The sequence below is a fragment of the Cetorhinus maximus genome, chromosome 9 (genome assembly GCF_964194155.1).
Source record: "Cetorhinus maximus chromosome 9, sCetMax3.hap1.1, whole genome shotgun sequence".
Classification (NCBI taxonomy): Eukaryota; Metazoa; Chordata; class Chondrichthyes; order Lamniformes; family Cetorhinidae; genus Cetorhinus; species Cetorhinus maximus.
This window is the reverse complement of record NC_135887.1, coordinates 35797537-35816464: the sequence shown is the minus strand read 5'-3', so window position 1 is coordinate 35816464 and position 18928 is coordinate 35797537. Positions and strand designations below refer to the sequence as shown.

Here is an 18928-nt window from a genome sequence, read left to right as displayed (position 1 = left end):
ATAGTTGATGCATTGGTTTTAATTTTCCAAAACTCCTTAAATTCGGGGAAGGTCCCATTAGATTGGAAGATAGCAAATGTAACTCCATTATTCAAAAAGGGAGGGAGACAAAAAGCGGGGAACTACAGGCCAGTTAGCTTAACGTCTGTCGTAGGAAAAATGTTAGAAGCTATTATTAAAGTTGTTATAGCAGGGCATTTGGACAAGCTCAAGATCATCAGGCAGAGTCAACATGGTTTTATGAAAGGGAAATCATGTTTAACCAACTTATTGGAGTTCTTTGAATAAAGGATAAAGGGGAACCGGTGGATGTACTGTACTTAGATTTCCAGGAGGCATTTGATAAAGTGCCATATCAAAGGTTATTGTGGAAAATAAAAGCTCATGGTATAGTGGGTAACGTATTAGCATGGCTAGAAGATTGACTGGTTAACAGGAAGCAGAGAGTAGGCATAAATGAATCTTTTTCAGGTTGGCAAGATGTAATAAGAGGCTTGCCACAGGGATTGTGCTGGGACCCCAACTGTTTACTTGGATGAAGGGACGGATGGGATGGTTGCCAAATTTGAGTTGTGAAGAGGACATAAGGAGGCTACAGACAGATATACATAGGTTAAGTGACTGGGAAAAATTTGGCAGATGGAGTTTAATATGGGAAAAAGTGAAATTGTGCATTTTGGCAGGAAGAATAAAAGAAGTATATTATCTAAATGGTGAGAAATTAGTAAAGAACTTAAGCAAAGCAACCTTATGAACTTAAATAATATTATTGACATTATCCATCAAGCATCCCAGTCCCTGCAGTACCCGCCAGTCGAACCTCAACCATCCTCAAGCAACCCAGCAGACATCACGTGCTCCTTCTCCAAAGATTCTGCTTATAAAATTTGCCCATCTCTATGATACAGAAAATATACTGAAACAAGTAGTGATCTATGATGTTTAACTCACCAACAAGGCAGCCAATCAATACCCTCCTGCTCCAAAAGGCAACACGCTCCATGATCATAACCAAGACCAACATTAAACACATGACATACAACTTATATTTATATTGCACCATTGGCATAATAAAACATCCCAGGGCATTTCACAGCAACATTATTTTAAAAATGACAGTGAGCCACTTAAGGAGATTTTGGGTCAGATGACCAACAGCTCGGTAAAAGGAGGTTAGCAGAGCTCTGAGGTGCAGAGGGATCTGGGTGTCCTAGTGCATGAATCACAAAAGGCTAGTATGCAAGCACAGCAAGTAATTAGGGAAGCTAATAGAATGTTATAATTTATTGCGAGGGGAATTGAATAGAAAAGTAGGGAGGTTATGCTTCAGTTGTACGGGCTTTGGTGAGGCCACATCTGGAGTACTGTGTACAGTATTGGTCACCTTATTTAAGGAAGGATGTAAATGTGTTGGAAGCAGTTCAGAGAATGTTTACTAGATTAATACCTGGAATAGGCAAGTTGTCTTATGAGGAACGGCTGGACAGGCTAGCCTTCTATCCACTGGAGTTTAGAAGAGTAAGAGGTGATCTGATTGAAACATATAAGATCCTGAGAGGACTTGGCAGGGCGCATGTGGAAAGGATGAATCCTCTTGTGAGAGAATCTAGAACTAGGGTCACAGTTTAAAAATAAGGGGTCGCATATTTAAGACAGAGATAAGGAAAATCTTTTTCTCTCAGAGGGTTGAGAGTCTTTGGAATTCTCTTCCTCAAAAAGTGGTGCAGGCAAAGTCTATGAATATTTTTACAGGAGAGGTAGATAGATTCTTGATTAACAAGGGGGTGAAAGGTTATCGGGGGTAGACAGGAATGTGGAGTTGAGGTTACAATCAGATCAAGCATGATCTTATTGAATGGTGGAGCGGGCTCAAAGGGCCTAGTGGCCTACCCTTGCTCTTAATTTGTACGTTTGTATCCTGACCTCCTCAGCCACTTCTAGCCAAGCTGAGTATGTCTTCTTTCTCCTGTCCATAGGGAACGGGATCTCCCTGAGGGTCCTTGTACCATTCAGTCCAGGGATGCATCAGAGAAGCGAGGTGCATATCTTGCCACATTGAGACTATGGGCGGGATTTTCCAACCCTGCCCACCACCAAAGGTCAATGGACTTTTGGCTGGTCTGTTGCATTCCCTGCGACGGGTCCTGCCACAGTGGGGCTGGAAAATCTATACCTACATCTGTGCAGCTCTTGGCTCTGTCTTAACTCTTCAATTCTGACCTTGCAGGGTCCCTTCAAGACTTGGAGCTAAAACAAATTGATGTGCACTGTTAACATGGCTGCCTACTCTAAGTGGTCAAGAGACCCATAAGCCAGATGCAAACATGGTGGCTCGGTTAAACAGCCACTGTTAAAGTGATGCTGATCCTTCTAGAAGACAGGCGCAATGCTTGCCTCCGCTGCTGCAAGTTTATCTGAAAGTTCAAATTCAGCCCCATATATTTCTTTAAGTATGAAAATTTAATTTTCAGTTCATTTAATCAGCATTAATGCAAAACAGGGACTGCATGTTCAACACCTTCAATTGAGGATGCTCTTCAATTTTTAATTTACCTTATATTTATGCCAGCAATTGCATTAATAGAGTTAGAAAATACAGAACAGACTTCAGAGGATAATTGTTTAAAAAACACTCAAATAATTGCAATAAAACACCAGAAGAATTCTATTTCTTCCTTTCGTGCCTTCAAATTTGGTTGCCAAGTGAAGAGTCCATTTGAACAGACAGAGACAGAGGATACTCACATTTGAAAGTTGTGGGTATTGCCAATTTTGTGGGCAGAGTTTCGTTCAGGCAGAAGTTTTGATGGAAGGTAGAAAAAGACATGGAGACTTGGGCATATTGTAGTTACGCACAAGCTTCATTAGATGTATAGTATGTTCTCCAGTCATTTGTATATGTAACTATATTCCTCACCGCTTATGGTTCATGCTACCCGCTTTCTGCAGTGGCTTCTATAACGTGTGACAGACTTTATGGCAGGTGAGTCCCCAAAATAATGCCCAAGTTAGGCATTCCTGCAATTCTATATGAGCTGCATCTTCCGGTCAGTGAGCAGGGGCCGGGACCTGCTCGCCGACACGTAAAATGACATGGGTTGACCCGCGTCATTTAGATTTTCAGTTCGGCGGGCATGCAGCCGAGTTGGCTGCGTGCCTGCCGAATTGTCAACGGCCACTTAAGGCCTTTAAAAAAGTAATTAGGCTAATTAAAGGACCTGCCCATCCAACCTTAAGGTTGGCGGGCAGGCGAGGAGGCCAGGTGGCCTTTAGAAAAAATATGAAACCGCATTCACGGGCAGGATGAGGTTTCATGAGGGCTTTAAAATGTTTATGAAATGTTGAAATAAAAGAAATTGACATGTCCCAGCTCATGTGACAGTGTCACATGAAGGGACATATCAGGAATTTTTTTTCCACACTTCCACAGATTTTTAAAACTTCCAGTGATCTCCCTGATGCGGCACTTTGTCTCAGGGAGATCTGTGCACTCTTTCGTGCGGATGCGTGAAAGAGCGCACTCCCGGCTCAGGGAATTAACCCCCCCCCCCCGGGCTCACACAGGGAATGCACAGTGCTTCCAAGTAGATGTCATGCTGGGTGGGCCTTAATTGGCCCGCCCATGTAAAATAGCAGTGCGCCCCCTACTGGGGGCGCCGATTGGTAAACCGCTCGCCCGCCCGCGCCCACTCCCGCATATCCCCCTGATGGGGGGGGAAATGTTACCCTATGGGTCTGTAGAGAGAGTCATGAAGTGGACAAGTAACTTCAAAGCTGCTGTTAGGTGCTTGTGAAACATAAAAAATACATTTAGGCTAGAAAAGAGCCCTCGGCTGTTTTTATCATTTCAAAAAAACAATCATGTTTGGGATTAAAAATGAACTAAAATACCCAAGCTCCCCATCCTCAAACATCACAACCCATCCCACAGAAACACCTCCAAAGTTAGAAATTAGATCCTAACCGCAGAATGGTTCCAGCCTCACCTGTAAGTCAGCCTCACCCCACTCCTCAGGGTGAGCAATGAGATGCGTCGAAATCAGACAAAACCTGTCAGAGACCCACCTGGTCCTGCAACCTGCTCTTCACTGCTCAATTGGAACCAAGTCTATCAATAAGGCTTAGTTACAGGTGGGGGACCTGTCAAAGACAAAAGACACGTGTGGATGCATTCAGGTTTTCCATTCAAAGATCCGCCCCACCCAATTACATAACTCACCCCCGTTAATGGCCAAGTAAAAGAGTACAACAATGGAATAACTCCTTAAAACATGTTTTGTAGCCTGAGGCAGAGAACCGCCTCTTAGGAAATTTTGAGCGGTCACAATATTAATTTGGTTCAAACTTGCCTAAGACAGTCAGAACACCTTATGTGTGTCAAGGATGGCTCAGTTGGTTGCACTTTCTGTGATAAGATAACGTGTTTTTGTGATGTTGAATGGGTGGTAAATATTGGTCAGGACATATGGGATAATTCCCCTGGTCTTCTTTGAAATAGCACCATGGAACCTTTGTGCCCGCAAGGTTCTGAGTTCAAGTTCCAATCCAGGAGATAAGCACTAACATCAGGGCTGATGCTCCAGTATAGTACTGAGAGAGTGCTACACTGTCGCAGGAGCTTACTTTTGGATGAGACAATGAATTGAGGCTCAGTTTGCCTCTCAGCTGGGTGCAAAAGTTCCGTGGTGCTATTTCAAAGAAGACCAGAGGAATTATACCATATGTCCTGGCCAATATTTACCACTCATTCAACATCACAAAAATATATTATCTTATCACATTCATGTTTGTGGGAGCTTGCAGTTGCACAAATTGACTGCCTTGTTTCCTACTTTACAACAGTGATTACTCTTCAAAAATATTTCATTGGCTGTAAAGTGCACTGAGATGGTGGTTGTGAAAGAAGCTATATAAATGCAAGTCTTTGTTTCTAAGAATTTCTCAGTCACAAATTATCAGTAGCTGGGTGTTCACCCAATGGATTCCAGAGGCCAACATTTGCTCAATTTGAGTAATTTTTGTTAATGATGAGGGTTTCAGAAAAAACTGTTTCTTGGAAATGTTGTGTTGCTGCTAATCTTCAGAATGCTTTTTGTTATCCCTGTATACAGACAGTCTTGACTGTATCATTACCTGTTGATTCTCTATCATTACAGGTGGAGCTGCTGCATCTAAAGCTGCTAAATATGGAGGTAAATATTACTACTTATGACATATTCACTAGTCTGTACAACCATCAAATTATTGTTTGCCTTTTGAGGATAGGATAAAGCCATGTTTGTGTTCAGGAAATACTTGCCATAGAGGAGTGCAACAAAGGTTCACCAGACTGATCCATGGGATTGAGGGATTGACCTATGAGGAAAGATAGAGGAGACTGGGCCTATATTCTCTAGAGTTTAGAAGAATCAGAGGTGGTCTCATTGAAGCGTTCAAAATTCTTTCCGGGCTCAACAGGGTAGACGCAGGCAAGATGTTTCCCTTGGCTGGGAGGGTCTAGAATCAGGGTACATGGTCTCAGAATAGGACTGAGATGAGGAGGAATTTATTCTCTCAGAGAGTGATGAATCTTTGGAATTCTCTACCCCAGAGGGCCGTGGAGGCTCAGTCATTGAGCACATTCAAGACAAAGATCTTTAGATTTCTAGATATTAAAGGTATCAAGGGATGTGCGGATAACACAGGAAAATGGTACTGAGGTAGATGATCAGCCATGACCTGGTTAAATGGCAGAGCAGGCACAAGGGGCTGAATGGCCTACTCCTCCAATTTCCTAAATTTCTATGTTAAAGAAAAGGAATTATCCTGCTACATGTAATGACTACATGTGAGAAGCATTTCCACCTTAGTGATACATGCTTTGCTAATTCTTGAAACATCTCATCAGCTGGATGATCCAACACAACCAGTAACATGAGGCAAAAAAGAAATTGAGCATTCATTAATTAGGTTTGAACCTTTATCATATCTTCACAATTTTTTTCCAAAATTATTCTTGAGAAACCTGACCTACTAAAATCAAAATAGAAAAATTAAACAGCTTGTAATATGCTCTTTCATCATCCTTAAATCAGTATTTGAGATGGCACTCAGTGCCTGACCAAGGAGTCCAGCATTGAGAAGGTGGGGGTTGGAGGATGTTGCCTCTCAGAGCCACCCCCATGCCCTTGCTCTTGACCCCATTCTGCCTATGACCCCACCCTGCAACCTCCTCTCCCACCATCGCTCTCTTGTGTTCTGGGATCCAGTGATGATACTAACCCTCAGTGGATGTTGTACCAAAGATAGCTTTCAGCAGGCAGGACTTCAACCCCTGGGGTCCTTGAATCCGGAGAAGGACCACGACTGTCCAGTTAAGTCCCTGAGTGGCATCACATGCAGATGTGCTTCCCTAAAGAGGCAAGGTGGGGGGTTTCGCCAGCTCTCCAGCCAGCAGGCAAGACCCCGTCACCTTTATTAAATACCACCCAATATTTCTAATTATTTTTGTGATTTCAATATAGGTCTTGGAGTAGGTGCACAGACTGGCTTTGGAGCGGGAATCCGGCCTGGCATTGGAGTAGGTGTCCAGCCTGGCACTGGATTAGGTGTTCAGCCTGGCATCGGAGTGGGTAATATACTGTTTTCTGAAAGATATTTTCCTTCATATACTCTTTGTGAAGTATACAAGTCTATCTTATCCTTTTTCTGTGCAAATGATGGTGTCATTACACAGAGTGAAATTATTACTAAAAGAAGGAAAATTAACTGCAGATTGCTGCCTTTGTGAAGGATGCAGTTAGGAAAGGCTGTTGGATTGCAGTTTATAAGTCTGTTAAATGAACAGCTATTCATTAATGTGCTGAATGGCTGGGGTTTTCCACTTCTGTGACACGAGCCTAGGATATTCCAGTCTATTAAAATGAACCAGGTAAAACTCTCAGGATTTAGAGGGCTCAAGCAAAATAACTGAGAAAACAAGACTGGTAATATCAGGTATAGTGGAACTCAGTGAATTATCACAGCTTAAATAACACTGCAAGGGTTCATTAAAAAGCAATTGATTCAGGTTTTCTGCAGTCAGCGAGACAAACACTTTATAAATCTATCAGGGCCCAAGGAAAGCGTCAAACCCACACCATGCAGGAGTTTTCACTTGTCAAGGTTGGTGGGTTTCTATGCAGGCATGGGTTAAATCAGCTTTAATTGCCGTCATGTTGCAAAGCCGGCAAGAACCCATGGACTTTGGCCTTTGAGCTGGGTACATTCTTTGATTTATGGGAAACCCCTTGAGACTGGCAGGTCTTCTTTTTAAATATGTTAAATGATCATTAATTCCAGTTTTAACCCAGGATTCTGACTTTAACTCTGTGCATATCTATTTCATGTACTTCCTGGAACTTACCAGGTCTCACAAGGCAGGAGGACAGTGGGATTTGATTGGGAAATTGAGAGGCTGAAATCTAACAGTTGCTTCTTTGCCTAAGTGAAAGATATTTTCTCATAGGACTTGTTCTGAGAGTATGCTTTCACTGCTTTCAAGGTGATTTTCAAGACTTTAGAGGTCATTTCTGTTATCTTAGAGTTTTATTGCCTTTGATCTTCCCTTCCAAATTACCAGCCTTCACAGCAGTATGGCAGCCACTTATATAGCTCTACCTAGGGCTTCAAATGAGGAACAAAGGGAACAGCAACACCAGCAGGGCAAAACAAGCAAGAGCAGCAGCAACCTTTACCTCAGCTTCCTGCCGCTGCACAGGACAGAGGGGATAAACATAGGGCTCCAGCTCACAGGACGTGATGCCCCCAACACAAGAAATACAGGCAGAGCATAGACTTCCTGGACATGATGGAGCACCAATGCCTCAGGAGGCTTAGGATTTTCCATCAGGTTATTACTATTATTTAGTGAAAGCAAATCCCCAGAGTCAAGCGATAGCTTCCTCATTTGCTGAGTTTAAGGTAACTAGTCCACCACTTAGTCTGTAGATGGAACACTCCTCGTGAATGTGCAGCATCGTTCATGTCTTTCAACAAGTGCATAATGGGTTTGTACTGAGGCCCCAATGGTGGAGGTTGGCTGCACAGAGGCCCTGGCCTGTCCTGAACCTATTAAGGATCAATGTCACCATGGCAGTTCAAAGCCTGCTATTCAACAGGTGGGGTTTGTCATAAGGAACTTGTTAATGACTTCCTGTGTCTCCCATTCCTTGATCCAAACAATGTCTGCTGGCAGATCTTGCTCAGGAGAGGTGCTCCATATGGGGCGCCAAAATGGAAGGTGGGCAGTAGATGGGTTGAACAGATCACCATGGAATGGTAAGTGAGGTGCAGCACAGATGATTTCAACCAGCTTGTGAGTTTTCATCAGTCACCGGATATGTGGTAGAGTGATGTTTGGGAGGACAGAAAGCCAGGGAAGGAGTGTTGAGCGGAAAGTTCCAGTTATGATGTGCATTATTGCATTCAATTGAGCGTTAGCAAGATGTCTGTGTGATTACCTTTGCCAGTCAGATGCACACTATACTGCTGTAGAGTATGATAAGGCAAGTGCCAAGGTCCAGATTGTTGTGGCAGCAGCACCCCACATAGATCCAGCAAGTTTAGTTCGTAGGTTGTTTCTGGTTTTGACCTTTGCTGCTGCTTTCTTCAAATATTACTGGAAGGACAGAGTTCTTTCTTGGTTCCCTCCCAAAGATGTTGGGTTTGAATCATGCTTTAGTCTCTGGCCATCCATCTGGATATGCAATTCTTTTTCAGCACTGGCATTGTGGAGGTGGAATACGCTGGATATAGCTTTAGAGGGATTTAACGTGAGACGCCATGTGCTGCAGTAGTCCATCAACTTTGTAAAGCCTTTATTAAGGCTCTGGTCCAGAATGCAGAAGGATGGAGCCTGAGTGACACAACAGATGTCATCAGCATAGATGAACTTGCAGGGCATTGTTGTTGGCAGGTAATTGCTAACTATTGATATGGTTGACATAATGACACTCGATGATGTTAGTATGATTCTTAATTAATACATTGCATCACAAGAGAGAGTAACGATACACACATTGCAATTAAGGAGAGGAGTGTGAAATATTAGATTAAATTAACATAGTGAGAGAGGAAGTATTAAGGCGTTTAGCATCTTTGAAAGTGGATGAATTCCCAGGCCTGGATGGAATATATCTTTAAGCTATTAAGGAAAGCAAAAGAAGAAATAGCAAAATGGCCATCATTTCCCAATCCTATCAGGCTACAGGCGTGGTGTGTGCCAGAGGACTAGAGGACAGCTAACATTGTACCATTGCTTAAAAAGGAGAAAGGAATAGACCAAGTAATTGCAGGCCAGTCAGCCTAATCTCAGTGGTATTATTATTAATTATTGGAAAAAGTTCTGAGGGACAGGATAAATCTTCAAGACATTGATTAATCATAGAATCATAGAATGGTTACAGCACAGAAGGAGGCTCATCGTGTCTGTGCTGATCCTCTGGAGTAACAATTCATCTAGTGCCACTCCCCCACCTTTTCCCCATAGCCCTGCACATTTTTCTTTTTCAGATAATGATTCAATTCCTTTTAGAATGCCTCGATTGAACCGGCCTCCACCACACTCTCAGGTAATTCATTCCAGGTCCCAACCCTCACTTCATAAACAAGTTTTTTCCTCATGTCACCATTGCTTTTCTTCGCCAATTAGCTTAAATCTGTCTATTCTGGTTCTCGATCCTTCCATTAATGTGAACAGTTTCTCCCTTTCTACTCTGTCCACATCCCTTGTGATTTTGAATACCTCTATCAAATCTCCTCTGAACTTTCTCTTCAACTGAAGTTCCTCATCCCTGGAGCAAAGACAGTTGAAGAACGTAAGCATGGATTTGTTAAGGAAATTTCATGTCTCACTAATATTGAGTTTCTTGAAGAGATAGCAAGGAAGGTTAATGAGGGCAGTGCATTTGATGTAGTTTATGGATTTTAGCAAGCCTTTTAATAAGGTCCCACATGGAAGACTGGTCATGAAAATAAAAGCCTATGGGATCTGAGGCAAGCGGCAAGTTGAATCCTAAATTGACTCAGAGGCAGGAATAGAGGACAATGGGTGTTTTAGTGACTGTTTCCATTCAGGTTTTTCAGGGCTGAGTAATAATTCCCTTGCTTTTGTGATATATGTCAATGATGTCGACTTGAATGTCAAGGGTATGATTAAGAAGTTTGCAGACAGTACAAAAATTAGTTGTGTAGTTGATAATGAAGAAGAAAGCCGGAGACTTCAGGAAAATAACAATGGACTAGTCAGGTGGGTAGAACATTGGCAAATGGAGCCCAATCCATAAAAGTGTGAGGTAATATAATTGGGGAAGGCTAACAAGGCAAAGGAATACATACTAAATGGTTGGATACTGAGAAGTGTAGAGGAACAGAGAGACTTTGAAGTCCATGTCCACAAATCCCTGAAGGTGGCTGGATAGTGGTCAAGAAAGCATACAGCATACTTGCCTTTATTGGCCAAGGCATAGAACATAAGAGCAGGGAGATTATGCTGGAACTATATAAAACACTAGTTAGGCAAATCATGGAACTTGTCAAGCACAGAAGCTGCAAACTGTGGATACATCTGGGAAATCCTAACTTCCAGGTTTCCCATTCAAAACTCCAGCCCAACCACCTACATAACCCACTGCTGTTAATAGCCAAGCCTAAGATTCCAACAATGGGAAGGTAACTCTTTAAACAAGTGAAGAGGACACTCAGTAGAGCACATATCCCCGCACACTCTGTTAACTCAATGTTATTACAATTACACAGCTCTTCCTTGAGGCTGTTCCCTGCCTGGTTGATGCTCTTTAACTGTTGTAATATGCCTTTAAGGCATAGCAGCATGCCATTACCAGAAGGGAAGTGTGTCATGTGATCCAGTCTCAGTTTCACTTTGGCCTGTGGGCAGAATACAGCACACACAGCCCAGCTGCTGATGTCTTCATGCTTTCTGTCCATGTTCTTATATGCCTAGCCTAAATAAATGAACCCACAATGTGTTTATCCAATCCCTTATGAGTGATTGGTGTCTTTATATCATTATTAAAACACAACATTTAACTACAAAGCTTGTTGTAAGGATGACCAAGTTACTACTATTGTTGATAGAGTTGATCAACAGACGTTTCTTGGGTGGAAACATTAAGTTTATTTACAACATACTCAGCAGCAACTACACGTGTGCTTTCAACTCCGACTCTATAGCCAGGATTTCCCAGTCGGCCTTTGCTCGCTGACGCGTAAAATGACGCGGGATGACATCTGGCAGAACTCCCAATGTCACCCTGCCTCATTTCAATTTTCAGGTCGGCAGGGGCTCAGCCGAATCAGCTGTGCGCCCACCGACCTGTCAATGGCCTATTGAGGCCATTGACAAACTCATTAATGTAATTAGTGCACCTGCTCGTCCAACCTTAGGGTTGGCGGGCAGGCCGGGAGCCCTGGCGGGCATTGGAAAAAGCATGAAACCTCATCCATGGGCGGGATGAGGTTTCAAGTAGGTTTTTGAAAATTTAATAAAAGTGTAACTAAAAGTGATGGACATGTCCCAACTCATGTGACAGTATCAGATGAGGGGACATGTCAGGGAATTTTTTTTTCTGTTTTTAATATTCTTTATTGTGGAGCCGACCTCCCTGAGGCAGCACTTAGCCTCAGGCAGATGAGTGCGCTCTTTTGCGCGCATGTGCGCAAAAGAGCGCACTCTTGGTTTGGAGAATTCCCCTCACCCGCACAGGGAGTGCCTAGCGCTTCCATGCGGACATCATGCTGGGCGGGCCTTAATTGGCCCGCCTGCATAAAATGGTGGCGCGCCACCAACTGAGGGCGGCGCACCATCGATTGGGGGCGGCGCGCCCCCAATTTGGAGTGCCGGTCGGACGCACGCTTCCACGCGCCTGCTCTTGAACTTCCCCCCCAACGGGGCTAAAATTCTACCCTATGTCTGCATTGACTGCTGAGGTAGCTCACGCTACTCTCCCATTGGTTACTACAGATTGTGTGATCGTCCCTAACATTTATTATTCTTAAAAGGTACATTACACACTAAATAAAACCATAATTACTACAAAGCTCAAAAATTAAATCTTTTTAAGTGCTTCCATCTCACCAAGGAGGCTTCAGGCCAATCCAAATCCAACAAACTGCCATGAAAACTCTGTTCACATTTTGACAGCTGTGACAATTTTCAGCACAGCAGCTGCAACAATCCACAACATTCTAATACAATCAACAAAATTCTAAAAAAAACTCAATTCACCCTATTTCCCAATATTAATGGATCCTTTAAAGAATTCTAGGATCTAGATTTGCATCTTCACCAAATGCTAATTAGTTCTTCCTTGGGCCATAACCTAATTGTTTCATTGAATTCACCCCTTGTTTTTGAGTTATGGGCACAAATCTTCCAATGTCCAGGGCAGCGAAATCTAGACTTAAGTCTATGTTGTACATCGGGACTTTGCAGTAGTCCTCGCGGGTACACATGTGTTGTAACTGCCCTTTTGATGGGCTATTTTGTGCTGCTCTATACACTATGTGAGTGTCTCTGACTCTGAGCTCAGGGTCAGAGACTTGAGCTAGATATGAGGGATTTACGTGGTTACTCACCCTGGAAATAGTGTAACTCAGAGATTAACAGCACCACAACTGAACCCCCATCATCTCCCTGTCCTGGCTACCCGCTCCAACCCTACCTGACCCGACTACTCCCCCACATAACCCAACTACTCCCCCGACCTGACTACCCACTCACCCACCCACCTATTTTCCCACTCATTCACCCACTCACCCACTGACTCACTCACCCACAAACCCACTCACTCATTGATAGAACTTTAAAAACTTACCTGAATACGACAGCTACTGTCGTTAAAAAGTGGGCATGTCCTATTTTCGTCTATCTTCTGTACAGGCCGGACTTGCCCTGAAGTGGCTGTACTGGCCCTTTTCTGCTGCTGCCGGAATCAGACACCTTGGCTGAAAATGCACCATAAAGCTGGTGCAGAGAACTTTGGAGGCAGCGGCAGCATGTCCGGCAGCGCCGCTGACCGAAAGATCTGGGCCATATTGTTTGCAAGCCGACTAACAAATGAGCGAGAACATTACCTCCACCAGCCTTCAGTGACAGAGGTAAATACCTCTGTACCCTGAGGCAAAACCACACACTTCGGGCTATTTTGAAAGTTCACAAGCATTAACCTAGTTCAGCAAATGTTAAACAAACTTGCTGAAGATGCTCAAAACCTCTGAAGAAATTCTTAAATTAAATTAATTCTTTAAATTAAATTTAAAGTCACAAATTTACTGTAGCTGGGTCTTCATCCAGTGGAATTGGCTGGATTTGAGTAATTTGTGGTAATGATGAAAACTTCGGAAAACCCATATCTCAGAAATGCTGCATTGTTGTTACTCTTCAAAATACTTCTTGTCATACCTGTATACAGTCTTATCTGTTTCATTACCTGTTGATTCTCTATCATTGCAGGTGCAGCTGCTGCATCTAAAGCTGCTAAATATGGAGGTAAATATTCCTAATTCTGATTTATTAATTAATCTGTATAACCATTAATTTATTATGTCTTTGAGGATAGAATAAAACCATCATCTTGTTGAAGGGAAATGTATTTTTCTGTTATATATAATGACTACATATGAGAAGCATTTCCACCTTGGTAACATATGTTTTGCTAATTCTTGAAATATCACATCAGCTGGATGATCCAACACAACCAGCAACATAAGGCAGAAAACATTTTGAGCATTTATTAATGAGGTTTGAACCTTTAACATATCTTCTTATTTATTTCCCAAATTGCCTTGTCCAATAGTGTCCAGTTTATAAATTATCTTTCATGAAAGTTTTTATTTACTACATGGAAATATAATAGTTAGGGAGGATAACAGTTTGATTTAAGTGCTGCAATTTATGTCTGGACTTAGGAAAACAGCATGGTTCTGGTTCATATTATTTCACTGTCAGCCATCATTGGCCAAAATATCCTAAATTTGAACAACTTTTAACGATTAAATTTTTGTAATCACAATGTAGGTGTTGGCAGGGGTCTGCAGCCTGGCTTTGGCATGGGTGTGCAGCCTGGCATGGGAGTAGGTGTCCAGCCTGGCATCGGAGTGGGTAATTTACTGTCTTCTGAAAGACATTTTCCTCTATTATATTTTTTGTACCTTTATAAGTCTGCCTCATTCCAATTCTGTGTAAAGGATGGTATCACAGTACACAGTAGAAATTAATACCATAAGCAGAAGGAAAATAACTGCAGATAATTGCATTCATGAAGGATGCAGGAAGAGAAGAATGGATTGTAGTTCATGTCTGCTAAAAGAATATCAATCCTTTATTTTCTTGCATGGCTGGTGTTTTTCACTTCTGTGTCACTTGCTTCCTGTCAATTTAAATGAATCACGGGAAAATCATAGGTTGCCAAGGGCACTAGCAAAAAAAACAGGAAAACAAGACTGGTAATATCAGGTATAGTGGGACTCGAAATTATCACAGCTTAAATATCTCTGCAGGAGTGCGTTAAAAAACAAACGGGCTTAAGTTTTCTACAGTCCTGTGAGACAATCACCTTAAATCCTTAAGTGAAGAAAATTTGCATCTGTTGATTTGACTCACTGCAATCAATCACCATTTGCTGTTGTTTGTATCCTGATTACTGTCAATGAATTGATTAAGATTGTGGACTTTCCTGAGCTGGAAATCAATCGAACTTGTAACTGGCTCATTTATGCTTTCTAAAGGCAACAATTGTTTCATGGTTATCATTAGACTTTTAATTCCAGATTTTTACTGCATTCAAATTCCACCATCTGCTGTGGCAGGATTTGAACCTGGTTCCCAGAGCATTACCCTGGGTCTCTGGATTACTAATCCAGCAACAATACCACTACACCATCACCTCCCCTCTAATGACAAAATTACTATTTCAGAAAAAAAACCCTTCATTGATAAAAGCCCATTCACTACATTTAACTTCCTGTACTCCCAATGAAAACAAGGATTTATATTCATAGTCCCACCTCAAGGGATTTAGAACCATTTGGAACTGTCAATCAAATTGTGAACTGACAGGCACCCCACTGTGATAATGATAGGTTGTAATATCAGTCATGCAGCATTAATCCTGCAATGACAATCCTCAGGCTTATGTCAACGGACAGAGTGGAATAGCAAGCACTTTTTTTCAAACGCTGGAGACAGTTTTTTTAATATTTAAAGGGCAGGAAATTTAAATGTCTTTTCAGCTTAACGGTTCTTTTGGCAGTTTTTGATAGTTCTCTTGACAGTTCCAATGAGCTTGACAGTTCAAATGAGTTATTGTACTTTTTACGCACCTTACCTCTCCCAAAGAGCACCTTACCTCTCCCAAAGGGCACCTGACCTCTCCCAAAGCTGTTCCGGGGCCATATTCAAGAGTACCTTGCCTCTCCAAAATGGTACCCTACCTTTCCAAATAACTATGGCAGCTTTAGACCTTCTCCTGCCAGGTTTAAAGTGCACAAGTCATGTTTTAGACATGCCTCTAGCCAAAATCAGATAATACTGAGGCAACTGTACTTTAATATGTGCAGTTGCTTCCGTGAACCATGGGCATGCACATTAGAGCAAGCCCCCATTCCCCCCCGTGAAAATGGTAGAAGCTGGGTTCAGGGGTGGGATTCCTGGATCTGGGCCTCCGCCACTATTTTCACTAAGATGGAGAATCTCTCTGTTTGCATGAAAGTTCTGGCCTTTTTATCTCTCATCGCAGCATAAGACATAAAAAACATTCCGGAAATAATGAGGAAACAAGGGTCTAGCGAGAATGAGGGACATTAAAAAATAAGTAAAAGTGAAGATATAATACTGAAGAAATTAATGGGACTTCATGACGACAAAGTCCATGGACCTGATGATCTGCATTCTAGAGGTTTAAGAGGTATCTGCAGAGATAGTGGAGGCATTGATTTTGATCTTCCAGAATTCCTGAGATTCTAGACAGTTCCCAATGTTTGGAAAATAGCAAACAAAACCTATTTAAAAAAGGAGGGAGAGACAAATTGGGAAACTATAGGCCAGTTCAAACCACTGCAGTACCTTGCCAAGCATAACCATGGATCCCCATGGTCACAAATGCCCTCTTAGGGCATGGTACCTGAAGAGAGTGAGAAAGAAAGGCTAGTTAGCCTAAAAGCAGTAGTATGCAAAATGTTAGAATCTATTATTAGGGACGTGGTAACAGGAGAAATCGTGTTTGACAATTCTGTTATAACTTTTTGATGTTGTAATTGGTAAAATTGACAAGGGGAATCCAGTGAATGTAATGTATTTGGATGTTAAAAATCATTCAATAAGGTGCAACACAAGAGATCATTAAAGAAAGTTAGGACTCGGGATCGGAGAAAATATATTAGCATGGATTGTGGACTGGTGAAGGGACTGAAGTCAGAAGGAATAAACAGACATTTTTGAGTTGGCAGGCTGCAACTCGCAGTGTACTTGGACCTCAGCTATTTCCAATCTAGATTAATGACTTAGATGAGGGACTGTGTGTAACATACCCAAGCTTTCTGATGATTCAAAGTTACATAGTAAGCAGTGAGGAGGATGCAAAGAGGCTGCCAGGAAGGTAGAGAAAGGTTGGGCGAGTGGTAAGAATATGGAAGATGGAATACAATGTGGCAAATTATGAACTTATCCATTTTGAGGAGTGATTGAGTAGACAAGGCCAGTATTACCTGGAATTCAGAAGAATGAAAAGTGATCTAATTAAAACAGATAAAATCCTTAAGGATCTTGGCAGGGTAGATGTTGAGAAACTCTTTCCGCTGGCTGGTGAATTTACAACAAGGGGTCACAGTCTCAGAATAAAAGGTCAGCCACTTAGTACTGAAATGAGGAGAAATTTCTTCATTTGAAGGGTTGTGAATGTTTGAAATTTTCCAACCCAAAGCGCTGTGGATGCCCAGTTGTTGTATTTATTCAAGACAGAGATCAATAAGTTTTGAGTGCGAAAGGAATTATGAGATATGGGAATTATGCAGAAAGTTTGAGTTGAGGTAGAAGATCTTGCTGAATGATGGAGCAAGTTCGAAAGACCAAACTCCAGCTCCTATTTCATATCTTCTCATATTCTTATGAGGCAATGCAGCCATTCAGCACTCCAATTTTTGACACACTATGCCAAGCCCCTAGAAGAAATCAGTCCCACAAGAAACCGTTTATGCCTCTCAGAGACAGTAACTGCTCATCTTTGACTCTCTTCATACCATTCTTTAGAAGGCAAAATGCCACTTGGCAGGCACTAGCCAAAAATAGGGAGCACATGTCGACGGAGCTTTGAAGTACATTTTATGGCTGATAAACATGAAGCAAAAATTTAACATAGCATTAAGCACACAAACGAATATCCTTGTGTAACTACAACTCCTTTCTCTTCCTGAAACGAAAACAAAAAATGCTGGAAAAACTCAGCAGGTCTGACAGCATCTGTGGAGAGAGAGAGACAGAGATAACATTTTGAGTCCATATGACTCTTCTACAGATCTGTTTTCATTTCAGATTTCCAGCATCCGCAGTATTTTGCCTTTATTCCTTTCTCTTTCTGTTTCTACTATTGCTATGTGGTGCACCCTGTGCTTTTAACAGAGCTGAAGGCAGGCCACTTATATCACTTCTCTGTCTGTTCAAATGCTCTTGGCCAATGGCTTCTGGGTTTTGGAGCCTGTGAGGGCTCTGCTAAATACTGCCCCACTTGCACCTATGCCGGAGAAGACTCTGCCATCAGAACAGGAGGTTGCATGTGGGACTCTGATTGAAGTGGTGGGTGCAAAGGGACAGGATTGGAATTGCTTCAAACAGAGGAACAGAATCCCCACCTCCATGTCCTCCATCTCCTTCGTCTCTCTCATGGCCTGCCCGCACTTTTTGCTACCCAAATTTGGGGAGGATTTTGTTGCACTTTAGTGAAGCGCTGAATAGCTCAGATAAGATTTTCCTCAATCTTCACTAAGGTGGCACTCTGAGGCTGCAGGCCATTGGTGGGGTCCAGCATGTACTCTGGTTGCCACATCTGATGCTCATGAATGTGGCCACTTTTTCCATAGATTTAGACATCAGCATGAAGGCTTGGTTCATGCTAGCAAGGGACGCTTCCAATTTGTCTCCAAAATTGTGCACTATGCGGCTGGAAAGGCTGATGGGACCTCACTGTTGCTGCTCCAGAATGCCCCTATTCGTTGATGACCAAGAGGCTCAACATCTTCTTCCAGCTGAGCAGAGCTTGAAGAATCCTGCGCCCACCAACAAGGCTCTCCATTGCTTTACCTGTTTGCAACACCTGCTCCAGTTTACTTGTGATGTGTGCTTCACTTTATGCCAGGCCAACTACCTGTCTTGGCAGCCCCACCATAGTGTGCGTACCTGAATTGGAAGGTAATGCATGAGTCCTGTGACAGTGCATCCTCAGAGTAAGTGACATCCTCTGAGGAGTCTTCATCCTTCTCCAGTACCACTACCTGAGCAACACATTGAAGAACCTGTGGGAGTTGAAAGACATGAATTAAAAGTGTCAAGATGAGAGGCTTCTAGGATATCATTGTAAAGGTCACCGTATTTCAGTAGCTGTTGACACCAAATCAACATGAGCAAGTGTTGTATGCCAATGTGGCTGTGTTATATTTAATCCTGTCACCAGATAACTAGAAGATCACGATCTCTCCACCTCCAATTGCCAGGCATGCAGAGGCATAGCTCTGCCCCAACACCTCCACCTTTACAACAGTTAAGGTGGCTATGACTGGGGGCGGAATCGTCCCAGATTTGCACTAAGTGCGATGGTGGGTGGGTAAAACCCTGTATCATCCCAAACCCGGCGCATTAATTATGCATTCCCGGGAAACACGCCGTTTCCATGGTAGGTGG

General features: G+C 42.6%; 1 protein-coding gene across 26 annotated transcripts in view; it reads left to right on the top strand.

Moving 5' to 3' along the window:
- LOC144684561 (uncharacterized) overlaps positions 1 to 18928 on the top strand; it is a 336148-nt gene that overhangs the window by 277743 nt on the left and 39477 nt on the right. For 19 of the 26 annotated variants that reach the window (XM_078548484.1, XM_078548497.1, XM_078548493.1 and 16 more), the window contains 4 exons: positions 5157 to 5192; positions 6504 to 6611; positions 13493 to 13528; positions 14057 to 14140. In XM_078548484.1, the coding sequence (XP_078404610.1) occupies positions 5157 to 5192; positions 6504 to 6611; positions 13493 to 13528; positions 14057 to 14140 (264 nt within the window). The remainder of the gene's footprint in view (positions 1 to 5156; positions 5193 to 6503; positions 6612 to 13492; positions 13529 to 14056; positions 14141 to 18928) is intronic. The other 7 variants (XM_078548496.1, XM_078548494.1, XM_078548507.1 and 4 more) reach the window with 2 other exon arrangements.